Source organism: Phyllobates terribilis, unplaced genomic scaffold (assembly GCF_046119375.1).
Source record: "Phyllobates terribilis strain yellow unplaced genomic scaffold, ASM4611937v1 Scaffold_2__4_contigs__length_985480577, whole genome shotgun sequence".
NCBI lineage: Eukaryota > Metazoa > Chordata > Amphibia > Anura > Dendrobatidae > Phyllobates > Phyllobates terribilis.
Genome location: NW_027362762.1, coordinates 685577938 through 685605420, shown reverse-complemented (window position 1 = coordinate 685605420; position 27483 = coordinate 685577938). Strand labels below are relative to the sequence as shown.

Genomic DNA, 27483 nt, shown 5'->3' with positions numbered 1-27483 from the left:
ATTCTCTTGATGAGCTTCAAGAGGTAGGCACCGGAAATGGTCTTCCAACAATCTTGAAGGAGTTCCCAGAGATGCTTAGCACTTGTTGGCCCTTTTGCCTTCACTCTGCGGTCCAGCTTACCCCAACCATCTCGATTGGGTTCAGGTCTGGTGACTGTGGAGGCCAGGTCATCTGGCGTAGCACCCCATCACTCTCCCTCTTGGTCAAATAGCCCTTACACAGCCTGGAGTTGTGTTTGGGGTCATTGTCCTGTTGAAAAATAAATGATGGTATAACTAAACGCAAACCGGATGGAATAGCATGCTGCTGCAAGATGCTGTGGTAGCCAAGCTGGTTCAGTATGCCTTCAATTTTGAATAAATTCCCAACAGTGTCACCAGCAAAGCACCCCCACACCTCCTCCTCCATGCTTCACGGTGGGAACCAGGCATGTAGAGTCCGTCCGTTCACCTTTTCTTAAATTTGGACTCATCAGACCAAAGCACAGATTTCCACTGGTCTAAGGTCCATTCCTTGTGTTCTTTAGCCCAAACAAGTGTCTGCTGCTTTTTGCCTGTCCTTAGCAGTGGTTTCCTAGCAGCTATTTTACCATGAAGGCCTGCTGCACAAAGTCTCCTCTTAACAGTTGTTGTAGAGATGTGTCTGCTGCTAGAACTCTGTGTGGCATTGACCTGGTCTCTAATCTGAGCTGCTGTTAACCTGCGATTTCTGAGGCTGGTGACTCGGATAAACTTATCCTCAGAAGCAGAGGTGACTCTTGGTCTTCCTTTCCTGGGGCGGTTCTCATGTGAGCCAGTTTCTTTGTAGCGCTTGATGGTTTTTGCAACTGCACTTGGGGACACTTTCAAAGTTTGCCCAATTTTTCGGACTGACTGACCTTCATTTCTTAAAGTAATGATGGCCACTCGTTTTTCTTTACTTAGAATTTGTATTATGGCAAGAAAAAAGCAGCTAACAGTCTATTCAGTAGGACTATCAGCTGTGTATCCACCAGACTTCTGCACAACACAACTGATGGCCCCAACCCCATTTATAAGGCAAGAAATCCCACTTATTAAACCTGACAGGGCAGACCTGTGAAGTGAAAACCATTTCCGGTGACTACCTCTTGAAGCTCATCAAGAGAATGCCAAGAGTGTGCAAAGCAGTCATCAAAGCAAAAGGTGGCTACTTTGAAGAACCTAGAATATAAGATATATTTTCAGTGGTTTCACACTTTTTTGTTAAGTATATAATTCCACATGTGTTAATTCATAGTTTTGTTGCCTTCAGTGAGAATGTACAATTTTCAAAGTCATGAAAATACAGAAAAATCTTTAAATGAGAAGGTGTGTCCAAACTTTTGGTCTGTACTGTAAATATATATATATATATATATATATATATATATATATATATTGTAATGCAGCAGGTTGCTAGCATTACTGTAAATGGTCCAGGATGTGCTTACCGGACCATGTACCTTCCCCTTTATCTGACTGGTCACATGACTGTGACATCACCCAGGTCCTGCATGCACAGTAAAGCTCTGTATACATGACTGGGACAGCACACAGGACCTATACACACAGCTGACTGATCACATGACTGTGACATCAGCAAGGTCCTGTCGTTATGTGGCTGTCTGTGCACAGCATATATAAACCTGCTTAATTTGAGACAGGTGTGTTCGGTGTGAGGCATGAGGCTTGTTCCCCATGTGTGTGGGATACCGTGATACCGTTTGTGAGAGGCCTAGTGAGGCCGAGAGTGAAGCCTGGCAGCCTGAAAGGCCAAGCCTGGATCCGATGCATGGATGTCAGTGGCCTTTGACTGAAAGCCGGCTTGTGGAAGAGTCCTGAAAGGCGCAGGCTGGATGTGAGTGGAGACATACCAGTAGCCTTAGACGGAACGACGGCTGGAGACCCCTACCTGGGAAGCCGCAGAGCCACAGTGGTGGCAGAGTAACGGACTGAGACAGCTATACCCGGCAAAGGTAATACCCGGTGCTATATGGACATTGTGATATGAACATTGCTACTTTATTACCTTGCCGTAAGCTGTACCCTGGAGCAAGTGGGCCGGTGTGCCACTTGGCTCATGAATTGTTTATGTGTGTAAACCTGCCGGTGGCGGACTAAGATGAACTGTGTGTGAACAGCGGTTTATGAAGTGCCATAATAAACTGCAACACTGTGTGAAAAACGTAAAGACATTGCACGTGTGCATTGATTGACGCAGCGAAGCGAGTTACCCCCAGTATGATGACGAGCGCTGCCTTACAATATATATATATAAGAATGCTACTCACTCGAGAGCGGGATATCATAGGAACTGTTTCTATTTAAAAGTCTGGCTGGTTTATATCACTCTTTCACTTGTCATAAACTGCATCACAGGGAAACTTAAATACAGCCTTTGTCCGGCACAAAGTGAAATATAAAGTAAAAATTCCATACAATAGTGCAGGTTCATCCGCTTGGGTTAGAGTCCAACCGTTTAGTCCTTTAGCAAAGACACACAATCATGGAGGTCTGCACACCTCTATGCACACACTTGTGAGACAAACAGGCCCCATTTTACAATGTGAACCACACTCAGGGGTGGAGATATGGTGAGCAGCTGTCCCACCCAACTCTTTACTGCTCACATTAAATCCAGCCCTGCCATGGCCAATTAACCCCTCTTAGTACTATGTGTACCAGAGCATTACTCCAGGTTTACATCAGAAGACAACCACCTCTGTGATACATATCTCCCATCCACTAGAGATGAGCAGATTGAGTTGCGGGACTCCGGTCCAGCATCCAAGTCAGTGGTATTTGGCAGCAATACGGGAGGCCCTCGAATCTCTTACCTTCCGATGTCCTCAATTCGGCATTTGATTCTTCATATGATGTCGAGCCAGCCACAGCTTATCAAAAGCCATGCCAGGGACGCTGGAAGTTAAAGAGATTTGTGGGCCTCCCGTCTAGCCGCCAGGTACCACTGACCTGGACGCTGGACCAAAGTCCTGCAAATCGATTCACTCATCTCTAATAGATGAAGCTAGGGAGGACAAACATGAGAAAAATACTTTCCCTATTCTGCCCTATTAAATAACCCTGCCTAACTGTGGAGTTTGGCACCCTAATAGAGGCATGCGATATGGCGCCCAAGCACATATGGTGGCTGTCCCTATATGCTTGCCTTGGTAAACACCTATTCCTTTAAAAAATAAAAAGACAGATATCTCTGGAACCATACGGCGGATTTAAAAAAAGAAAAAAACTCCATACTCAGGGGAGCAGCGAAAAGGAAACAAGAGTAAAAACTGGCCACTTTTGATCTGGTGATAGCTTCTCTTTAAATCAGAATATTTGATAAGAACAATAATCATGAAAGTGAAAGCAGCAGCCCCGTCTTATAGCAAGGTGGTGCATTATACTTACCGGATTCATCCATTCTGTTGATGCTGACTGCATAATGACTATGAAACATCCATAGGTGTCCATTATTAGAAGACAACAGACAAGGTCGACATGGAGCCACCACATGATAGCCAACTTCATTACCGCTGCAATTGTAAAAAAAAACCCGACGTGTATGTCAGTATACAGTAGATGTATATCATTAGTTGACGACACATTGAAAAGCCCTTTTTTCCCCATAATTACCATGTGAGACAGGCTATATTCTTCAGTTTGCATCGGCATGCCCCAAAGTAATAGCAGCAGCCCACAAAGTCTACACAACTAGGGAGGAGAAAACATTATTACATTTAGAGACAGGTGTATTTCCTAATTTTTCTCTGCGGACACTAATACAGAGGTATTAACACCACCCACTTGACTGTACAGCATAGTAAGAACTGAGATTAAACTTAGTAAAATACAGGTTTATACTGAATATTTTCCCACTAACTTATATGTCAATCCGCCTGGCTCCTCCGGCTTTATAACATGCTGCCTATAGATTGGCCAGCATTTTCAAGCTGACAGGTCCCCTTTAAATTCTGTCTAAAGCATCTGTCTTTATAAAATGCACAGAAAACACATTAGACTTATAATAAAAATGGTATGATTCCAAGAAGCAGCAGAGCATATTAAAAGCATATATAGGAATGATGCATGGTGCAGACAAGTATGGGCATGTGCTAGGGCTGTGTTCAGTTGCACTACACCAAGCAGAAAATATAAACCCAATGCAACAATGCACATGAAAAACAATCTCTATAAAAAAAATTTACACATCAAAGATCACGTTCCTTCATGCACATCCAGATTACATGCCATTCGCCTGGATGAAAATGATAAACTGAAATGTATAAATCAAATGAAAAGACAATGGGAAAATTCCTTTGTGCGTTCATCTGGTGCCGTCATTTGTGTAGGCTTTTAATAAATTAGATGTAATGTAAATGCGAGGTAACATTTAGCAACTAATCAGATCAAAGAAGATATTCCCACCTCACATCGACTATGGACTGATCACAGTACATGCCAATAGCTTTACAGCTACTACATAGGGTACACCTGTCAAATGTAAAGGAAAGTTACGGTTTTATTATTTACAGCACTTCTGTGCGTTTTGTACCAAGAAACTTGATATATCTCTTCTAGGCCAGAATTCAACCGCAGGGAATATGCAAAACTGTATAGGTTACATGACATGTATACGCAAGTTCTCCTTTGGTAATTGTCATGGGTCTTGGGCTAGTTTCACAAGTCTGACATTCACAATTCGAGTACGGAGGTCTTGGGCTAATTTCACATGTCCGGAATTCACAGGAATACGGAGGTCTTGGGCTAGTTTCACATGTCCAACATTCACAGTTCGAGCATTGAGGTCTTGGGCTAGTTTCACACGTCTGACATTCACAGTTTGAGTATAGAGGTCTTGAGCTAGCTTCACACGTCCATGATTTACAGTTTGAGTACTGAGGTCTTGAGCTAGTTTCCCACGTCCGACATTCATAGTTCAAGCACGGAGGTCTTGGGCTAGTTTCACACGTTCGACACTCACAGTTCGAGTATGGAGGCCTTGGGCTAGTTTCAAACGTCCGACATTCACAGTTCGAGTATCGAGGCCTTGGGCTAGTTTCAAATGTCCGACATTCACAGCTCGAGTATGGAGGTCTTGGGGTAGTTTTACAAGTCCAATATTCACAGTTTCAGTACGGAGGTCTTTGGCTAGTTTCACATGCCCATCAGTCACAGTTTGAGTACGGACTGCAATATCCGGACCAGCTGCTGTTGAGTCACAGTCTCTAGACTCTAACTCAACAGACTCATAGGCGTACATGAGGCTGTTGATTTCGGAACAGGAGACCAGTGGCCGGCCCGCACTTCGATCGTTGATGTTGAGCATGGGAAATTGGCCTTAAATTTCTCCCGCGAGGGCACTGCTATCGTAAAGGCTCATTCAGACGTCAGTTTTACTCATACAAAATCTATCCATGTTTTTCACATACAGAACTCTTATGGAGTCTATGGAGCTGTTCATGTCTGTATATTTTTGCAGACCGAGTGGTTTACACAATATTATGGAGACTTGTCCAATTTCGATAAGAGTCTTTGATCAAACTTGCCAATTCAAGTCTATGAGTCTGTGAAGAAATTGGACAGCACTCTGATGCCAACCATCTGCTGTCTGTTTTACACAGACTGTTTGATAAGAGAAGCTTGAGCATCAGTTTTAAAGCACTTATGAAACTCAGTGAATGTTTTATATGTAGAAAATTGGTCTGACATCTGAATGAAGCTTAAAATGGCAACATTGTAAGGAGACATGTCTAGTGCACTATTAGCCCAAACGGCACAAGAGAATATTGGGGCAGAATTGCTAATTCTGCCTCATTTTAAATTGAGTGAACTTAAAATGCACCAAATTTATCACAGCAGCTCACTCTGGATGATAAATTTGGCGCACCTTTACACACTACTGGTTTACTTATTGACAATTTTTTTTGCACAAAAATTTTGCCAAGCGTTGGTGCATATAAAGTCATGTCCTAGGGTTGAAAACCGTCCAGAAATTCCAGAAGAGTCCATAAAAATAGGGCACTTTTTTGACCTGTCTGTAAAAAAATTTCAGGCTTCCGTTATTGTTTTGAAGCTGAAGAAATTTATACAGATTATATTGACAATAATTATCATCATTTTACAGTTTACAGTGAGTGCAGCTGATGTCTTCATATCAGATATTCTGGGCTGTAGACAGATCACTGATAAACATAATGATTTATTATGATTTTCCAATGTGTCTGTAAAAAATATTGTGTGTCTGTTATTTTTTTGTTAAACTGTCCAGAAAAAATAAAAAGTTAGGTGGGCACCCCTGCCATGCCCCTTTGTGGAGTGACAGTGTTTAAAACACAGAATAAATACAGTATGGAAAATAAGTATTTGATACATTGCCGATTTTGCAAGTTTTCCCGCCTACAAAGAATGGAGAGGTCTGTCATTTTTATCATAGGTACACATCAACTGTGGGAGACAGAATCTTAAAAAAAAATCCAGAAAAATCACATTTGTTTGATTTTTATATAATGAATTTACATTTTATTGCATTAAATAACTATTTGATACAATAGAAAAACAGAACTTAATATTTGGTACAGAAATCTTTGTTTTCAATTACAGAGATCAGATGTTTCCTGTAGTTCTTGACCAAGTTTGCACATACTGCAGCAGGGATTTGGGCCAACTCCTCCATACAGATCTTCTCCAGATCTTTCAGGTTTCAGGGCTGTCGCTGGACATTAAGTTTCAGCTCCCTCCAAAGATTTTCTATTGGGTTCAGGTCTGGAGACTGGCTAGGCCACTCAAGGACCTTGAAATGCTTCTTACGAAGCCACTCCTTAGTTGCCGTGGTTGTGTGTTTCAGGTCATTGACATACTGGAAGACCCAGCCACAACCCATCTTCAATGCTCTTACTGAGGGAAGGAGGTTGTTTGCCAAAATCTCGCGATACATGACCCCATCCATCCTCCCATCAATACGAAGCAGTCGTCCTGTCCGCTTTGGAGAAAAGCACCCACAAAGTATGATGTTTCCCCCACCATGCTTCACGGTTGGGATGGTGTTTTTAGGGTTGTACTCATCCTTCTTCTTCCTCCAAACATGGCGAGTGGAGTTGATACAAAAATGTTCTATCTTGGTCTCATCTGACCACATGACCTTCTCCCATGCTTCCTCTTGATCATCCAAATGGTCATTGGCAAACTTCAAACGGGCCTGGACATGTGCTGGCCTGAGCAGGGGGATCTAGCATGCCTTGCAGGATTTTAATCCATGATGGCATAGTGCGTTACTAACGGTAATGTTTGAGACTGTGGTACTCTTCAGGTTATTGACCAGGTCCTCCCGTGTAGTTCTGGGCTGATTCCTGACCTTTCCAGAATCATCCTTACCCCATGAGGTGAGATCTTGCATGGAGCCTCAGACCAAGGAAGATTGTGAACAGGTGTCTTTACACAGGTAACAAGTTCAAACAGGTGCAATTAATACAGGTAATGAGTGCAGAGTAGGAGGGCTTCTTAAAGGAAAGCTAGCAGGTCTCTGAGACCCATAATTCTTGCTGGTTGGTAGGTGATCAAATATTTAATTCATACAATAAAATGCAATTTAATTATGTAAAAATCATACAATGTGATTTTCTGTTTTTTATTTTTAGATTCTGTCTCTCTCAGGTGAAGTGTACCTACGATAAAAATTACAGACCTCTCCAATCTTTGTAGGTGGGAAAACTTGCAAAATTAGCAGTGTATCAAATACTTATTTTCCTTACTGTAGGTCTAAAACTAAATATAACAATATTTTTCAAAAATTGGCAAATTTTCCTCAGGCTGTCATTGTGAATCTGGCCCATTGTTTTGTTTGGCTAGTGTAGGGGTCTCAAACTCGGCTAAGTATATGGGCCACACATAGAAAAAATGTAAATTTGAAGGGCATCATTCTTTGCAGGATATGAAATTTTTAATGATACCATATTGTTTTTTCTATACACATTTTGGATCATTTACTGAACATTTTTATTTTTTTTATTTTATTCTTTTAAATGGCATTCATTTTATGGGCTATGGTACAGTTTTACAGGTTTTATTTCCTTTTTGTGTCCCCTAATTGGCCACATACAGTGATTTTTTTTCTTACAAATAGCACCATATAGTAATAGAGACCAACTTCTTATATTAATGTCCCCATCTTGTAGTAATGTCCTCCATCTTGGTCCTCATCTTGTATTAATGTGCCCATCCTGGTCCCCATCTTGTAGTAATGTGTCCATCTTGGTCCTCATCTTGTAGTAATGTGACCATCCTGGTTTCCATCTTGTAGTAATGTGCCCATTCTGGTCCCCATCTTGTAGTAATATGCCCCATCCTGGTCCCCATCTTGTAGTAATGTGCCCACCCTGGTCCCCATCTTGTAGTAATGGCCCATGCTGGTCCCCATCTTGTAGTAATGTGCCCACCCTGGTCCCCATCTTGTAGTAATGGTCCATGCTGGTCCCCATCTTGTAGTAATGTGCCCATCTTGGTCCCCATCTTGTAGTAATGTGCCCATCCTGGTCCCCATCTTGTAGTAATGTGCCCATCCTGGTCCCCATTTTGTAGTAATGTGCTCATCCTGGTTCCCATCTTGCAGTAATGTGCCCATCCTGGTCCCCATCTTGTAGTAATGTGCCAATCCTGGTCCCCATCTTGTAGTAACAGCCCATGCTGGTCCCCATCTTGTAGTAATGTGCCCATCCCGGTCCCCATCTTGTAAAAATGTGCTCATCTTGGTTTTACAGGTTTTATTTCCTTTTTGTGTCCCCTAATTGGCCACATACAGTGATTTTTTTTTTCTTATAAATAACACCATATAGTAATAGAGACCAACTTCTTATAGTAATGTCCCCATCTTGTAGTAATGTCCTCCATCTTGGTCCTCATCTTATGTGCCCATCCTGGTACCCATCTTGTAGTAATGTGCCCATCTTGGTCCTCATCTTGTAGTAATGTGACCATCCTGGTTTCCATCTTGTAGTAATGTGCCCATTCTGGTCCCCATCTTGTAGTAATGTGCTCATCCTGGTCCCCATCTTGTAGTAATGTGCCCACCCTGGTCCCCATCTTGTAGTAATGGCCCATGCTGGTCCCCATCTTGTAGTAATGTGCCCATCTTGGTCCCCATTGTAGCATCGGCGTCTCTGCCCCGTACTAGGCAGAGACGCCGTCCCTCTCACCTCCCCGCTCCTGGCGCGGCGTCCTCCAGCGCTTCTCTCCCCGCTGCTTCCGGCACGCGCTCCTTCCCCGGCAGTGTGCTTAGGGCGCGCGCGCGCTCCCCCTCTCTTAAAGGGACCATGCGCGCCGTCCTAAGGAGTCCCCGGCCAATTGCCGGAGGACCTCCCATATATAAGGCACCTCCTCCAAAATGGAGGTGCCCGAGCAATGTTGTTGCAAAGCCTTCACTCTGCTTCAGCCCTCAGGTCCCGTTACCAGTTACCTGCCAGTCACCTGCCAGATTCCTGTTTGTTACCTGCCAGATTCCTGCTTGATACCTGCCTGATATCCGCTTACCTGCTTGCAAGCCTGGGGTCCGACGGTCTGCCTTCTGACACCTGTCAGTCTGTCTATGGACCAGCCTGCCCGCTCACCTGGGAGCGCTCATCTACTACCTGTCTGCTAGCCTACCTGGAGGCTCCGCCGTCACGTGCTGTGACCACCTGCCTGTCCAGAGACTCTTGCCCGCTCACCTGGGAGCGTCCACCTGCTACCTGCCTGCTAGCCTACCTGGAGGCTCCGCCGTCACGTGCTGTGACCACCTGCCTGTCCAGAGACTCTTGCCCGCTCACCTGGGAGCGTCCACCTGCTACCTGCCTGCTAGCCTACCTGGAGGCTCTGCCGTCACTTGCCGTGACCACCCGCCTGTCAAGAGACTGTCCCCGTCACTTGCCGTGACCTCCTGCCCTTCTACCCAGAGACTGTCCCCGTCTCTAGCCGTGACTACCTGCCCGCCTTTCCTGGGAGCCACCCGCTTCCTTACAAGGACTGCCCCCTTGTATAGTTGTTCAGAGGTTCCACCTCCCAGACCCGTTACACCCATCTTGTAGTAATGTGCCCATCCTGGTCCCCATCTTGTAGTAATGTGCCCATTCTGGTTCCCATCTTGTAGTAATATGCCCATCCTGGTCCCCATTTTGTAGTAATGTGCTCATCCTGGTTCCCATCTTGTAGTAATGTGATCATCCTGGTTCCCATCTTGCAGTAATGTGCCCATCCTGGTCCCCATCTTGTAGTAATGTGCCAATCCTGGTTCCCATCTTGTAGTAACGGCCCATGCTGGTCCCCATCTTGTAGTAATGTGCCCATCCCGGTCCCCATCTTGTAAAAATGTGCTCATCTTGGTCCCCATCTTGTAGTAGTGTGCCCATCCTGGTCCCCATCTTGTAGTAATGTGCCCATCCTGGTCGCCATCTTGTAGTAATGTGCCTATCCTGGTCCCCATCTTGTAGTAATGTGCTCATCTTGGTCCCCATCTTGTAGTAATGGCCCATGCTGTTCCCTAACTTGTAGAACATTCAACTGAAAAGAATCACTGACTTCGGCAGCCCTCAGGACCAGGCCACAATCATTACGGGGGCTCCGGTGCCTGCGGGCCGCGTTAAGTAGCCTCAGGGGCCGCATGCGGCCCTCAGGCTGCGTGTTTGAGACCCCTGGGCTAGTGGCAGCCATAGTGTATAGTATCCATGTGAGGAGTGCTACCCAGCCTCTGTAAGCAGTGATTGATGGCTGCCATGTATCTACAGCTATAAAAATGTACTAGGAGGCATGAAGGGGCTTTCTATAAAATTGGGCTGTGTATGTCTCCGATAGGAAAAATTAAACTGTGAGCCTGATGATTGCTCAAAGCGAAAGAGAACTCCCCACTGGTATTAGCGAATATGCCAGATTATGGAACAAGTCTTTTCTGATGAATCGTTTTATCTTGCAATATGCATTACTAATGGATTTGAAGAATAGTGTTTTGACGCAAAAGACTTATTGGCTAATTGTGGAATTACTGTAACATAGCTTCACCACCTTTTTAAAATGTGGTCATGAGCAGTCTTAAGACTTGCAAAAAGTCTGCCTTTTTTTGCAATGAACGGTACATCACCCGTGATCTTGTCTCCTACATAGGAAATATTAAGCTGGCATTGCTGTAATGCTGTAAATGTAATAAAGCTCGTAGGCGACCATATTGCTGTAGTCTGAAAGTCAGTCTGGACAAGAATATAACTGCTGTTTATAGAAAACATTAATTGTATATTGCCTGCTAAGGATACTTTTTTAAGAGCGGACAAACATTGCCTTCGTTATGAGGCAGACATATAATTGTTTCAGATTTACGCTGCATTTACCGCAGCTGGAGTAAACTAGTCATTATAGGAGCATTTTTTGGATGGAATGCATGAAACCGCTGGTGTGTGCACTTACTCAGTGGGAGGGATATCTGTAGAAAACATCTCCTGGTCGGATCCTGCCAGCAGCTCTGCCTTCATTCCACGTGTGCTCAGCACCTGCTTACAGAACCTGCAGTGCAAGATACAGACTTGCTTTTCCTTAAAGATGGACGCCACGAAAGACATGATGCTGCAAGTGTAAGAATGCTTTATTAACATATACATTAATCACTTGACATCATAAATAATATAAAAGCTGTAAACTCCCCAGGCTCCAGTTTATTCAGCTGAGTTTATAAAAGAAGGCTAACAGCTATGGTGCTGTGGAAATGGCCTTTTATTGGAATTCCATAGAGTTGGTCATTACAGCGCTGCTTTATATTATTGGCACCCCTTCATTTTTTTCATAGACTGTACAATATCTTGAGAAATAAATGGAAATGTACCAAAGTTATATCCTCAGGATTTTTTAATTAGTGGTCCAAAGTAATACAACAATAAAATATTGTTTTTCAACTTCCATGTTCCAATTTCAAAAGAAGAAACAGAATAAACAGCATGTGCAGCAATAAAGGCACCCCTAAATGATACTTGGTTGCACACCCTTTGGCATTGCTGACAGCCTCCAAAAGTTTCTTGTAGACATCTATAAGCTTCTTGCACTTCTCAGCTGGAATTTTCTCCCACTCTTCCTTTACAGTTTATTCAAGCTCTTGAATGTTTGCAGGGTTCTTTTTCTCAATGGCAGATTTCAGCTCCCCCCAAAGATTTTCAATGGGATTGAGGTCAGGACTCATTGCTTGCCAATTTAAAACAGTCCATTTTTTCTTTTTCAGCCATTCCTGTGTACTTTGGATGTGTGCTTTGGGTCATTGTCTTGCTGGAGGACCCTTGATCTTTGATTCAAACCAAGTTTTCTTACACTCGCCAGGACATTTCACTCTAAAATCTCTTGATAATTCTCTGATTTCATGATTCCTGTGATATGGTCAAGGCCTCCAGTACCAGACGCAACAAAGCAAACCCCACAGCATTGTGGATCCTTTATCATGCTTAACTGTTGGTAAGGTTTTCTTTTCCTTATAAGTTTCATTGTGCTGTAGGTAAACAAACTGTTGCTTTGCATTGCCAGAAAGCTCTATTTTTGTTTCATCTGTCCGCAGAACATTTTCCCAGAAGGATTGTGGTTTGTAAAAGTCTTCTTTGGCAAAGATCAGTCGTTCCTTTTTATGTCTTTTCTTCAGCAATGGTTTCTTCCTTGGCCCATAAAACTCTGTTTGGTTTAGTGTGTGGAGTATGGTACTTGTTGAAACCATTACCTCAAACTGTTCTAGGTTGGCATTCAGGTCTTTGGATGTTTGACGTGATGTTTTTTCCACCATTCGCACCAACCTTCGAAGACATCTCTTGTCAATTTTCCTCTTTCACCTACGTCCAGGGAGGTTCTTAACGGCTACATGCTTGGCAAACTACTTAACATTACGCACTGTTGAAACTGGGATACCAAGATCTTTGGAGATGGTCTTATACCCCTTGAAAGTCTTGTTTTCGCTAATAATAGCAGTTCTGATGTCCTCAGGCAGCTCCTTTGTCTTCACCATTGTGACAAAGGAACACGGCTTACCATTTGGCTTTTTGAAACACTGAAGTCATCATTCATTGGCTAATTCATGTCACATGGGCACCGACAATTAATCACATGTGAATTTCTTTTGTGATTTACCACAGGCCAGTCAAAATGTGTTTCAATATTAAATTAATGCAAAGGGTGCCAATACCAGTGTCACAGCAAGCTTTTCTATTTTCCCTCCCATTGTTTTTTGTTTTAAATTATTGTTTATCATTTGCTCTTTAGTATACAAAAAGACTGTTTCACTTGATTTATTTTTTTCAGCAGATATTCCACATTATGCACTTAAATGGGTTTTCCCATGAACGAAAGTTTATTTTAATCAATAGATCTTGGAATAAAAATAACTTCCACAATTGGATGTGTTTAAATAAAATGTCCATGTGCTGAGATAATCTTATATATGTTCCCCTGTGCAATGGCTGTATCTCACCATGCAGGAACACGGTCTGATCATACCACAGCTCCGGGGCAGAGGATGAAGCAAAAGAGTATTCAGACATTACAGCAGAGGATCACAGCTGATTATTTCTGTGAGGTAAAACATTTCACTGCCTATTTTTAAACAATGTTTTCCTTCAAAGAAAGAATCAGCTGTGATCCCCCTGCTGTAATGTCTGTATACTCTTTTGCATCCTCCCCTGCCCAGGAGATGTGGTATGATCAGACCATGTTCCTGCACGGTCAGACAGACATTACACAGTACACAGCAGGGGCACATTTATAAGATTATCTCAGCACAGGAACATTTTATTTAAACACATCCAATTGTGGAAGTTATTATCATTCCAAGATCTATTGATTAAAATTAACTTTTGTTCATGGGAAAACCCCTTTAAACTTCATGGGTGCCAATAACGATGAGCAGGACTGTATGTGACCAACTGCACCAAGCATCATAAGGGTATATGCACATGTTGTCTTTAACAGAGGTTATCTGCCTTGAACCATCCCGAAAAAGTGCTAAAAAAATGCAACAAAAAAGAACAAGCACAGTGGAGATGAGCAGATTGATTTGCGTGACTCCGGTAGAGCATCCAGGTCAATGGGAGGCCTGCAAATCTCTTACCAGCCTGCGCTCCAGCACAGCATTTGTTTTGTTAGGGCTGGTGCAACGTCATCTATGCGACGTGATGCACAGATAACATTGTGCCAGTACTGGCTAATTAAAAGCCACGCCGGTGATGCCAGCAGGTAAGATTTTCGTGGGCTTCCCATCTAGCAGTCAGGTACCACTGACCTGGATGCTCTACCGGAGTCATGTGAATCAATCCGTTCATCTCTAATGCACAGCAATGTGAAAACAACTTGCTTTTCTTATGTTCAGTTTTTCTGAACTTTTTATAACTGCTTCAGGTTTCCAAATCTGTGAAGCGACTAAAAGAAGTGACCTGTCCATTCATCTGGCAACATCCGCTTGTAAGCAGCTCACTATTAATACACACATAAAAAAAAACGCTGGTGGCAAAAGACGTAGAAAATGCCATAAGAAAAGATGCCTCAGGGAAAACTGTACACATACTCTAATAGTGTGGATCTGGATAGATGTTGATCTAAACAGAAACTTCATCAGGCAGATAATAATCTTGACTTTCTTCTGATTCAGTAATGTGTGCCAAGTGTTGGCACACAGAAGAAAATATCACGTGAAGACATGGTAGATCTCCATTATTTCTATCCAGTGCGCAAAATAAATGCTCAATTTAATATCAGGCAAGAAAATTTTTAAAAAGCATTGCACAGACATTCTGACATGGATTTTCATGAGTACACCAGCTTCATCAAGACAGACTGCAGAAAAACATCACTGCTATTGTGATATTGTCTTCACCTGGATCTTAGATTAATAAATTCAGAAGAAAATCTAACGAATGCAGAGTGAGGGGATCTTTTCTTCTTGGGGATCACAGCGATACAGCCCCTCAAGGAGCGAACTAAGAAGGCATATATTCAGTAGATGGAGGACTAAGATCGTAGAGAATCAGAAAAAAATGTTTTGTAATACAGCAGGGAGTGACTTACAACTCACATTCTGTATTTGGGGTCACAACCCCGCAAATAGTCTGCAAACTATGGCAACTGAAAGGAATCGCCGATCAAAATGTGCAACTCAAGGCATAGTCACAAGGAGGGTGGAGTGCCACCTGACCGGAATCAGCAGACTGGCACAGAGTCAGGGTGCTGGAATGAAGTTGTGGTCAGAAGACAGACCAGAGTCAGAGCCAAAGGATGAACAGAAACCAATTCAAGAGACATAACTCTGATTCATATCCAGAGGACAAGTGAAGCCAGACGACAGAAACAGCCAGGACCAAGAAATGGAGCAGATCCCAAAACTATCAGAATCATACAGAAAACAAGGCCAGAGTCAGGGCAGGAACTCTACGGGTTATTCCCACAATATTGATCAAAGCTCAGTGGCTTAAAATCTTAATATAAACTTTTCAAATGCAATCAATCTCCAAAAGTGCCCACTGCTCCGGATATCTCCCTCTGAAAACCCACATCAGAGACTTTTGCCATCTTGGTTGCCCATGGATACCTCCTGTAGTTTTTATGACAAGTGGCAAGTAGCGTAGCTGCCATGGTAGCAGAGAGTGCAGTCACCCCGGGCCCATGCTTTGAGGGGCCCACCCAGAGCTACTCTACTTTTAACTGTATTGGTCTGTGCAGCGCGCCGATACAGTTAAACTCTCCAGCAGAGCAGGGAGACACGATCCCCCAGCACTGCCATGTGGACACTATGGGGGGGAGGGAGGTTTTATAGCAATGATGAGAGGAAGCGTCAGCTGATGCTCCCTCTCTCATCATTCCCCTCTGTGTCTGACGTCTCAGAACAGCGGGCGCGATGACGTCACTACATGGCACTAGCTGTGCTGAGATGTGCAGGCACTCAGTACGCTCGCTGCAGAGACCGGAGCAACAGGGTAACGAGGAGGAGAGGTGAGTATTGTAATTTTTTTTTTTTAATCGGGAGTGCAATATATTGTATGGAGGCATATCGAGAATGCATTATACTATATGGAGGCCTATGGGGAGTGCATTATATTACATGTAGGACTATGGGGAGTGCCTTATACTCTATACAGGACTATTGAGAGTGCATTATACTATATGGAGGACTATGGGGAGTGCATTCTACTGTATGGAAGACTATGGGGAGTGCATTATACTATATGGAGGCCGATGGGGAGTGCATTATACTATATAGAGGCCTAAGGGGCTGCATTATACTGTATGGAGGCCTATGGAAAGTGCATTATACTATACGGAGGCCTATGGGGAGTGCATTATACTGCACAGAGGCCTATGGGGAGTGCATTATACTCTATGGAGGCCTATGGGGAGTGCATTATACTGTATGGACTATGGGGAGTGCATTATACTGTATGGAGGACTATGGGGAGTGCATTATACTGTATGGAGGACTATGGGGAGTGCATTATACTGTATGGGGGGCTATGGGGAGTGCATTATACTGTATGGAGGTCTATGTAGAGTGCATTATGCTGTAAGAAGACCTATGGGGAGTGCATCATGCTGTATGGAGGTCTGTGGGGAGTTCATTATACTGTGTGGAGGCCTATGAGGAGTGCATTATACTGTATGGAGACCTATGGGGAGTGCATTATACTGTATGAAGGCATACGGGCAGTGCATTATAATGCATGGAGTACTATGGGGAGTGCATTACACTATATGGAGGACTATGGGGTGCATTATACTATATGGAGGCTATTTAGGGGGCCATTAGTGTGGGGATTACAGTAAGGGGACATCCTACAGTGAGGGGGCCATCATACAGTATGGGAGCAAATGTGGGGTCTTTGTACAGTGTGGGGGTTATTATACAATGTTTGGGCCATCAGTTTGGGGGTTACTAAGGGGTCACTATAGTGTGTGGGGGGTACTATATACAGTGTGAGAGCATCATACTATGTAGAGGGGAGCTGTACAGGGGGAGGACTCGGGACATTATTAAATGTAAAGTGGCCACTTATTGTTATTGGGGAACTCAGGTCATTGTGACTGTCAAAGAGGCACACAGAGGGCATTATTACTTTATATGGGGCACAATGTGGGCACTGTTTTCTAGGGCACTTGCACAGGGCATTACTATATTCTAGAGGTTTGTTTTACCATGTAGAGCGCACACAGCAGGTGCAGTAATACGTGCAGGTTAGGAATAGATAAGGACGGGGCTGGAAATGGGAAAAGACAAATGTGTCTTTGTTGTAATCTCTGCAGATGAGTCGTGGCTGGAAGAAGTCATCATGTCGGTCTGGGTCAGATGGAAAAGACGGGAAAAGTGAACGACTCCATCAGAAAGATCATCAGCTGTACGTCACCATCTATAACTGTACTGTAGTCTATTATATGTTCTGCAGGACTGATATCTACCACTATATGGTCACCATATGGCGGTAATATCAGTGCTGGTCTTTGTATAGAGATTATTTTTAGTAACAGCGCGGTCATCTGCTGAGGTTCTCCTACATCCACTATTAGGGTGCGCCACCATAGTTGTAATCGGGGTTACCTGGTTAGGGGCTCACTCAGAAGTTTCGTCCCCCCCTCCCCTGAACCAAAACCCTAGCTACGCCTCTGCAAGTTGCACATGCTCAGAAGATACCTGCTATTCTTCTATTGTGGGTATTCTCTTCTCACTTTGCAGTGAGAAGGCGCATGCATGATTGCATTGTCCTCACTGCAAAAGGTGGACTTGGGCACGGTGCGCCTGGTCCTGTCAAAGGATGAACCGCTGCCCTCCTCTCTGACTGGATAGAAGAAGCAGAGTGAGAGCAGGAGCACCAGCCTGAAAACCAATGGTTTTCTCATTAAAAGCATGAATATTTCTGTCCATACTTGTTATAATGGACACCTCCTACCTAGAGCTACAACTGGCTTTTACCTTTACAGTCTAAACCAGAAACCGTCTTTATTGCCCACAGTCAAAAGACGGCCAGAGCTCAGTGTTATTTAGTGAAACTGCTTTAGGAAAATGAAAACTGCACTGTGGTTGCTATGGGCAACAAAGACGGGTTATAGAGCTAATAGAGGTCACCTAGCGGGAATATGTCTGAAACATGCAGAAATGTAGGATGGAGGAGTAGAAACCTTTACACAGGGCGATAAGAGTAGAATTACATTTGATATAATATTAGAAACTATGCACGGCTCCCTGTCTCCTCTTGTCAGCTCTGCCCCCGAGGCCACAGGTCACAGAGCAGTAAGAGGAGTATGTAATGTTACCTGTGCATGGCGGCGAGCAGGGAGCTGGGAGAAGCAGGGGCAGAGGTGGAACTAGGTTTTCTGGCACCCGGGCCAAAAATTCAGTTTGGCACCCCCCCCCCCGATGCACAAGCACATATGCCACTTGCACACTTAGGCTATGTGCCCACGATGCAGAAATGCTCTGGATTTTTCCTGAGCGTTTCTGCATCTCCCTGGCAGAAAAAACGCATGCGGATTGTACATGCGGTTTCCTGCCAGGGACATGCGGATGTGAAGCGTTCTTCACATGCATTTCCGCATGCGGGTTGACAAGCTCTTTCCAAGCGATTTTAGTGTGACGCCCTGCAGCTGCAGGCTGTCACAGAACTCCTTGGTGAGGCACAGATGGGATTCTCCCCAGTGGCCTCAATACATGCAGACACCTCCACCCAAGTCCACTAGATGGAACCCTGTCAGGTATATATATACTGGGGGGTGGAGTTCAGGAAGTCAGTCAGTGGGAAGCAGTGAGTGTGACACGATGCTGCACCACCAGACAAGCTGAAGTCTGTGTGGCTGAAAGCCAGGCTAGGCCCAAGCTGCGGGCTAGTCTGGCCAGTGAGAGCCTAGAGTGGGCTAGAAGGCAAGAAGGAAGAGAAGAGCCATGAGGGACAGAGGAACCACAGAGGGTTCGTCCCCTGTTGCAAGCCGGGCACCGGGCCCGAGCCTATTGGAATCTCTATGCCCAGTAAGGAATCCGGCATACTGAGGAGGATTTTATATCCCTCAGTCCACCCGTGAATAGCGCACACTCAGAGGACTAGGTACCACGAAGGCCCCAGCGTCCAGGGATCGTGGGTGAGAGAAACATCAAGGGAGCTAGACCCTGTTCCAGGCAGGTCAGAAGCTCCAGGGAGAGAGACAGGAAGATACAGAAAAGAGGCCTTACACCCGCTCACTGGGGAGCAAGACCAGAAGTGCACACCACCTACAAGTGCCCCGGACCATACCTGACTACCATCTGCAGTAAAGGTACTGAAGCTTACCCCCGTGTGAGTGTCCGTCTTTCCTCCGGGACCGTCCTGCCGTCTCTCCCCTGCACCACCATCCATTACACCCCACGCTGCCCTGGAGCTAGCTCTACCTGTGGAGAGCCACACCATCCCTGCTGCCGTAACACCAGCTCCAGAGGACTGCTCCGCAGCGGCGGCACCCCTTAGCCGCATTCCACATGTGGCGTCACAAACACTTTAAATCCCTTATAAATATTCCCCTTTTTACTGACCGCCCTGGGTCACGGACCGGGCCAGCTACCGTGATGTCCCCCAGCAACCAGAGGCCCGGCTGCCGAGTACCCCACGGCCCAGGGGGCGCGTCAGCCTTGGCGTCACGAACAGGATTCGAACCCGTTGCCACCGGGTACTGTGCGCCTTAAAAGACTGTAATACTCACTGTGGTGAAGGTTTCCCGCCATTCCCGAGATTTCCCGCCATTGTCCGCCATTTTTCCTGTCGCCACGCGGGAAGAAGAGGGGCGTAACCGCGGGAATCGGAGAGGCGTAACCGCTGGAAGCGCGCGAAGGCCAGGACACGCCCCGCCTCTGACGTCGAACCAGGAAGCGTCAAGTCCAGGAAGGAGCCCAGAGGACGCTCGGACTTCAGATGTGAGCGACACGAGGTCCTGGAAGAAGACCGTTGCCCGCGGAGCCGCGGCCTACCTGATAAGAAAGTGAAGAAGGTAGGCTCCGGTTCACTAGGGGGGGCGCAACAACGGCCGACGACCAGCAAGCCGCCGGAGCACCGGTTAACGCTCCGGATGCCCAACCTGCGCCCGGCGCTGCACAGGCCGGAGCGGCCGCTCCACCAGCAGGAGTCACAACCCCGTTGATACCCATGGCTCTGCTATATGCCCTAGATGTTCAGAAGGTGACGGAACTTCTGCAGGAGGACACCCTGCCTGAACGGGAGGATGACCAGGACGGGTCACCTACCTCCCATCCCCAGGCGCATCCCAGGAGGGGGCGCCCTTGAGCTAATATTTCCCCGGTAGCTCTCATGTTTAAGTATATAAGTTCCTGAACTACTAGGAGGTCGGGAACTGTGAACGACCCGCCTTGTGCATAATTTTCACCTCCTGAGGTGCCCCCTGGTGGTTTTCACAAGACCACCACCACTAAAACCTGCTTGGCGTGGCCGAACCAGTGGTCCTACACCAGTCCTGCAGCCCACCCAGGACCTTCGTTGGGGGTTTGGAGCAGGTCCCCCTCAAGCCAGCTTACCCGGATGAGAGGGACACACCCGAGGAGGGATTTCATCAAAACTGGTTGCTACAGTAAAGCATAAATAATGTTTATTAAACCTGTTATTGCAACGTTCAAGCTACGTGCCTCCCATAAAGGGAAGAAAAATTGTAATGTTTAAAAATATGTTATCCTTGTGTTACCTCTTATACAAAAATTTGCTTCAGTCCGGGAGTACTGACTTTTACTAGGGGGGAATGTGACGCCCTGCAGCTGCAGGCTGTCACAGAACTCCTTGGTGTGGCATAGATGGGATTCTCCCCAGTGGCCTCAATACATGCAGACACCTCCACCCAAGTCCACTAGATGGAGCCCTGTCAGGTATATAGATACTGGGGGGTGGAGTTCAGGAAGTCAGTCAGTGGGAAGCTGTTTATGTGACACGATGCTGCAGCACCAGACAAGCTGAAGTCTGTGTGGCTGAAAGCCAGGCTAAGCCCAAGCTGCAGGCTAGTCTGGCCAGTGAGAGCATAGAGTGGGCTAGAAGGCAAGAAGGAAGAGAAGAGCCATGAGGGACAGAGGAACCACAGAGGGTTCGTCCCCTGTTGCAAGCCGGGCACCGGGCCCGAGCCTATTGGGATCTCTATGCCCAGTAGGGAATCCGGCATACTGAGGAGGATTTTATATCCCTCAGTCCACCCGTGAATAGCGCACACTCAGAGGACTAGGTACCACGAAGGCCCCAGCGTCCAGGGATCGTGGTAACCAGTGGGAAAGCCCTCGCCGCCAAGCATACGGGTGAGAGAAACATCAAGGGAGCTAGACACTGTTCCAGGCAGGTCAGAAGCTCCAGGGAGAGAGACAGGAAGATACAGAAAGGAGGCCTTACACCCGCTCACTGGGGAGCAAGACCAGAAGTGCACACCACCTACAAGTGCCCCGGACCGTACCTGACTACCATCTGCAGTAAAGGTACTGAAGCTTACCCCCGTGTGAGTGTCCGTCTTTCCTCCGGGACCGTCCTGCCGTCTCTCCCCTGCACCACCATCCATTACACCCCACGCTGCCCTGGAGCTAGCTCTACCTTTGGAGAGCCACACCATCCCTGCTGCCGTAACACCAGCTCCAGAGGACTGCTCCGCAGCGGCGGCACCCCTTAGCCGCATTCCACAGGTGGCGTCACGAACACTTTAAATCCCTAATAAATATTCCCCTTTCTACTGAACGCCCTGGGTCACGGACCGGGCCAGCCACCGTGATGTCCCCCAGCAACCAGAGGCCCGGCTGCCGAGTACCCCACGGCCCAGGGGGCGCGTCATTAGCATCACTTGGAAAGTACTTGTCAACTTGGTCACACTATATAAATCCATGCAAAGGGCATGGATTTATATAATGTGACCTTAAAGAATGGTTAAAAATAAATCTATACTTACCTTCCGATGGCCCCCGCAGTCTTGCTTCACTCCGTCCTGGCTGCCGGCAGATCGCGGTACACTGAAGGACCAGCCGACATCAGCGTCGAGTGGAGTGACCCATCACATGACTATGATGTCAGCGCAGGTCCTCCAGTCCATCCTGATCTGCCGGCAAGGGAGGACGAGCGCACCGGGGGCCATCAGAAGGTAAATATAACATTTATTTTTTATTTTATTCTTTTTTTTTACAGTTTTCTATGGTGCCCGGGTCCGGAGGAGTCTCCTCTCCTCTAGACCTGGGTACCATCCGCACATTGAACGCATGTATTCCGCATGTGCTTATCTAGTGAAGCGGAATGCACGCGTTCTAATGCAAGTCAATGGCGGCGAAAATGCAGCGCTTCCGCAAAATAATTGGTAGTGCTGTGTTTTTTTCCGCAATGATAATCCGCAGCGGAAATTTCCGCAGCATGTGCACAGCACATGCGGATTATCATTGGGGAACATGGCAGGCCTTCTACCATGCGTTTTTTAAGCGTTTCTGCAGCGTTTTTGCTGCTGCGAAAACGCTTAAAAAACGCATCGTGGGCACACAGCCTTAGTCATGAGCCAATGAGCGCTTTCCCTAATTCTCCCAATGTTCAGTGAAAACCTGAGAGAAACAGGAAGCAAAGCTCGTTGTCACATGCAGGGGCGTACAGTCATGGCCAAAAGTTTTGAGAATGACACCAAAATTATATTTTCACTTGATCTGCTGGCCTCTGGTTTTTATTAGTGTTTGTCTGATGTCTATATCACATACAGAAATATAATTGCAATCATATTATGAGTACCAATAGGTTATATTGACAGTTAGAATGAGTTAATGCAGCAAGTCAATATTTGCAGTGTTGCCCCTTCTTCTTCAAGACCTCTGTAATTCTCCCTGGCATGCTCTCAATCAACTTTTGGACCAAATCCTGACTGATAGCAGTCCATTCTTGCATAATCAATGCTTGCATTTTGCCAGAATTTGTTGGTTTTTATTTGTCCACCTGTCTCTTGATGATTGACCACAAGTTCTCAATGGGATTAAGATCTGGGGAGTTTCCAGGCCATGGACCCAAAATCTCTATGTTTTGTTCCATGAGCCATTTAGTTATCACCTTTGCTTTATGGCAAGGTGCTCCATCATGCTGGAAAAGGCATTGCTGGGCGCCAAACTGCTCTTGGACGGTTGGGAGAAGTTGCTCTTGGAGGACATTCTGGTACCATTCTTTATTCATGGCTGTGTTTTTAGGCAAGACTGTGAGTGAGCCAATTCCCTTGCTGAGAAGCAACCTCACACATGAATGGTTTCAGGATGCTTTACAGTTGGCATGAGACAAGACTGGTGGTAGCGCTCACCTCTTCTTCTCCGAATAAGCTGTTTTCCAGATGTCCCAAACAATCGAAAAGGGGATTCATCAGAGAAAATGACTTTGCCCCAGTCCTCAGCAGTCCACTCCCTGTACCTTTTGCAGAATATCCGTCGGTCCCTGATGTTTTTTCTGGAGAGAAGTGGCTTCTTTGCCGCCCTCCTTGAAACCAGCCCTTACTCAAAGAGTCTCCACCTCACAGTGCGTGCAGAAGCACTCACACCAGCCTGCTGCCATTCCTGAGCAAGTTCGCACTGCTGGTAGTCCGATCCCGCAGCTAAAACAGTTTTAAGATACGGTCCTGGCGCTTGCTGGTCTTTCTTGGGCGCCCTGGAGCCTTTTTGACAACAATGGAAGCTCTCTCCTTGAAGTTCTTGATGATGCAATAGATTGTTGACTGAGGTGCAATCTTTGTAGCTGCGATACTCTTCCCTGTTAGGCCATTTTTGTGCAGTGCAATGATGGCTGCACGTGTTTCTTTAGAGATAACCATGGTTAACTGAACAGAAACAATGATACCAAGAACCAGCCTCCTTTTAAAGTGTCCAGTGATGTCATTCTTACTTAATCATGACTGATCGCCAGCCCTGTCCTCATCAACACCCACACCTGTGTTAATGGATCAATCACTAAAACGATGTTAGCTGCTCCTTTTAAGGCAGGACTGCAATGATGTTGAAATGTCTTTTGGGGTTAAAGTTCATTTTCTGGGCAAATATTGACTTTGCAAGTACAGTAATTGCTGTTAAGCTGATCACTCTTTGACATTCAGGAGTATATGCAAATTGCCATTACAAAAAATGAAGCAGTAAACTTTGGAAAAATTACTATTTGTCTCATTCTCAATACTTTTGGCCATGACTGTACATAGAAATCATGGGGCCCCATAGCAGAAGTTCTAACTGGGCCTCCCCACAAAAAAATGTAAATAATTGTCGGGGTCACAGAAGAGCAGATCTCACAACTTTCCAGCCTTTACATAGCAATTTTCTTCCTGCTGAAGTCCTAGATTCCTCTTTCATTACCCCATAAAATGTGATGCCAACAAAAGTGCCCCCCCCCCCCCTAAACACAGTATGATACCCCCATGGTGCATTCCTCCTCATTAGCCTCTACATGCACAGTATAATGACCCTACTGTCAGGGCTGTGGAGTCGGTGTCCATTTTGGTGGAGTCGGAGGGGAGTCGGTATAACATGGACCGACTCCTAAAATATATAATAAATTGGGTACAGTAGTTGAATGCAGTTTGTGGGGAATATTTTTTCATAAGAATTTGGGAAAGTTATGAAATGTCCTATAAATGTCTGTCCTATTCCTGATTTAAGGGTCTAGACTTTTAGCTGAGATGAATCTGTAGTACAGTAAATTTATCACTTACACATGAGCCATGTATGAGGGAGTCGGAGTTGGAGTAGGTGTCATGGAAATTGAGGAGTCGGAGGTTTGGCTTACCGACTCCACAGCCCCGCCTACTGTACCCCACCTCAACTCCCAGGGCAAAGTATGGTGACCCCAACACAGTATGATCCCCCAACTGTGACCCCCACACAGCCCTCTATGCAGTATAATGGGCCTACATACAGTATAATGGCCCCCACACCTCTCCACACCCCACAGAGTATAATGCATTCGCCATGGTCCTCCACAGTGTAATGTACTCGCCATGGTCCTTCACACAGTATAATGCACTCGCCATGGTCCTCCACGCAGTATAATGCACTCGCCATGGTCCTCCACGCAGTATAATGCACTCGCCATGGTCCTCCACGCAGTATAATGCACTCGCCATGGTCCTCCAAGCAGTATAATGCACTCGCCATGGTCCTCCATGCAGTATAATGCACCCCATGGTCCTCCACACAATATAATGCACTCCCTATGGTCATCCACGCAGTATAATGAACTCCCCATGGTCCTGTACGCAGCCCCCCATAGGGTAAAATGCAGCCCCCACCATAGGGTAAAATGCAGTCCCAGTCCTCCAGTATTATCAGTACTCACTGATTTACAAAAATAAATAAATACATACTTACCGCTACTCGTTCCCCGCTGCTTCAGTCTCTGCAGCGCGTCTCTCTCATCACCTCAGCAGCTGACAGCTCCACTGTCTGACACAGCGTGGCGCGTCATCATGCCGCTGCGTCAGACGCTGAGGGGGAATGATGGGAGAGGGAGTGTCACATGACATTCCCTCCTCCATCATTGCTTTCAACCAGGGCCGGCTTCAGGTTTTCGTGGGCCCCGGGTGAAAGAGTCTCAGTGGGCCCCTTTAACACATACCGCGATTCATGGTGCACAGACACGGCGGAGAAATATAGGTATACAACACAGGGCCCAGGCTGTCCCCTCATCCTTCACATATGCAGACATGCACACATATACAGTACGCAGATATGCACGCACATGGTACGCAGATATACACGCACATGGTATGCAGACATGCAGGCACACGGTACGCAGACATGCACGCACACGGTATGCAGACATTCACGCACACGGTATGCAGACATTCACGCATACGATACGCAGACATGCACACACACAGTACGCAGACACGCACATACACAAACAGATACATACATATTTGAACACATTCTTAAAAACACATAAAACAGACATAAACATATACAGTGGGTACGGACAGTATTCAGACCCCTTTAAATTTTTCATTCTTTGTTTCATTGCAGCCATTTGGTAAATTCTAAAAAGTTCATTTTTTCTGTCAAGATGGGGTGCAGAGTGTACATTAATGAGAAAAAAAACTGAAATGTAGAAATTTTTGCAAATTTATTAAAAAAGAAAAACTGAAATATCACATGGTCATAAGTATTCAGACCCTTTGCTCAGACACTCATATTTAAGTCACATGCTGTCCATTTCCTTGTGATCCTCCTTGAGATGGTTCTACTCCTTCATTGGAGTCCAGTTGTGTTTAAATAAACTGAAAGGACTTGATTTGGAAACGCACACACCTGTCTATATAAGACCTCAGAACGCATGTCAGACCAAATGAGAATCATGAGCTCAAAGGAACTGCCCAAGGAGCTCAGAGACAGAATTGTGGCAAGGCACAGATCTGGCCAAGGTTACAGGATGGACTCCCTTCCATCGGGGCCTCCCTTCAACAGGGCCCCCCTCCTGAACCCCCCAGCTCCGCTGTTTGATTGGCGCCGCCGCCCACCGGCACTGTGTTCAGGCATGGCCGCGCGCTGTGCAGCTGTGTCTTGTAGAAGCGACACAAGCACAATTAAAGGTGCCGTCACGCCCATTGGCGTGGAGAGCAGTGAGTATTCATTTTCCTTAGTAGCGCACACACTGTACCCACAGCGCGGCTCCTGCTGCGCTCGGCGGTCATGTGTGCCCGCTATTAAAGACCATGAATATTCACTACAACCCATGGGAGTGAGTTGTAGTGAATATTCATGCTCTTTAATATCAGGCACACTTGAGCACCGGCCAAAGCAGGAGCCGCGCTGTGGCTCGCTATTAAGGAGAGTAAATGATCACTGCTCCCCACGCACACAGTCCCGGCATGGGGAGCAGTGACTATTCCGGCACAGCATCTCACAGTGTGAGGGCGCATGGCAGTGACGCCATGCGCGGCTCATACAGTGAGATCAGTGTCGGCAGCAGAGCGGGACGCAGTGCTAGAGCAGAGAGGAACATACTAGGAAGAGGGATGAGGGGTGCCATGCATACCAAGAAGAGGGATGAGGGGGGGCCATACATACCAGGATAAGGGATAAAGTGTGCCATACATACCAGGAAAAGGAATGAGGGGGGCCATGAATACCAGGATGAAGGATGCCATGCATACCAGGATGAGGGGTGACTTGCATAACAGGATGGGGATCAGGGGGTGCCATCCATATCAGTATGGGGATGAGGGCCACATATAACAGGATGAGGGAGCCATATATACCAGGATGGGGGATAGTAACAGAATTGGGGGACATTACCCCTAAAACAGTGTCAGCAACAGGCCCCCTCCCCATTAAGAGTGCATTATGAGTAAATTTTTTGCTTATTTTTTTTTTCTCTATTTTCCTTCTCTAAAACCTAGGTACGTCTTATGGTCCGGTGAGTCTTATAGTCCGAAAAATACAGTACATCCAGGTACCTGATCGATGATGTTGTCTCTGGAGTCGTTCTCTTTCTTTTCTTCTTCATCTTGTCCAGACGCCATGATAACTTT

At 46.0% G+C, this 27483-nt stretch overlaps 1 protein-coding gene across 1 annotated transcript in view; it reads right to left on the bottom strand.

Annotated features, from left to right (window-relative positions):
- FAM72A (family with sequence similarity 72 member A) overlaps positions 1-27483 on the bottom strand; it is a 63735-nt gene that overhangs the window by 8597 nt on the left and 27655 nt on the right. Inside the window, exons 2-4 of the mRNA XM_073670690.1 lie at positions 11425-11580; positions 3637-3714; positions 3412-3536 (exon numbers count right to left, since the gene is read on the bottom strand). Coding sequence (XP_073526791.1) covers positions 3412-3536; positions 3637-3714; positions 11425-11576 — 355 coding nt within the window. The 5' untranslated portion in view covers positions 11577-11580. The remainder of the gene's footprint in view (positions 1-3411; positions 3537-3636; positions 3715-11424; positions 11581-27483) is intronic.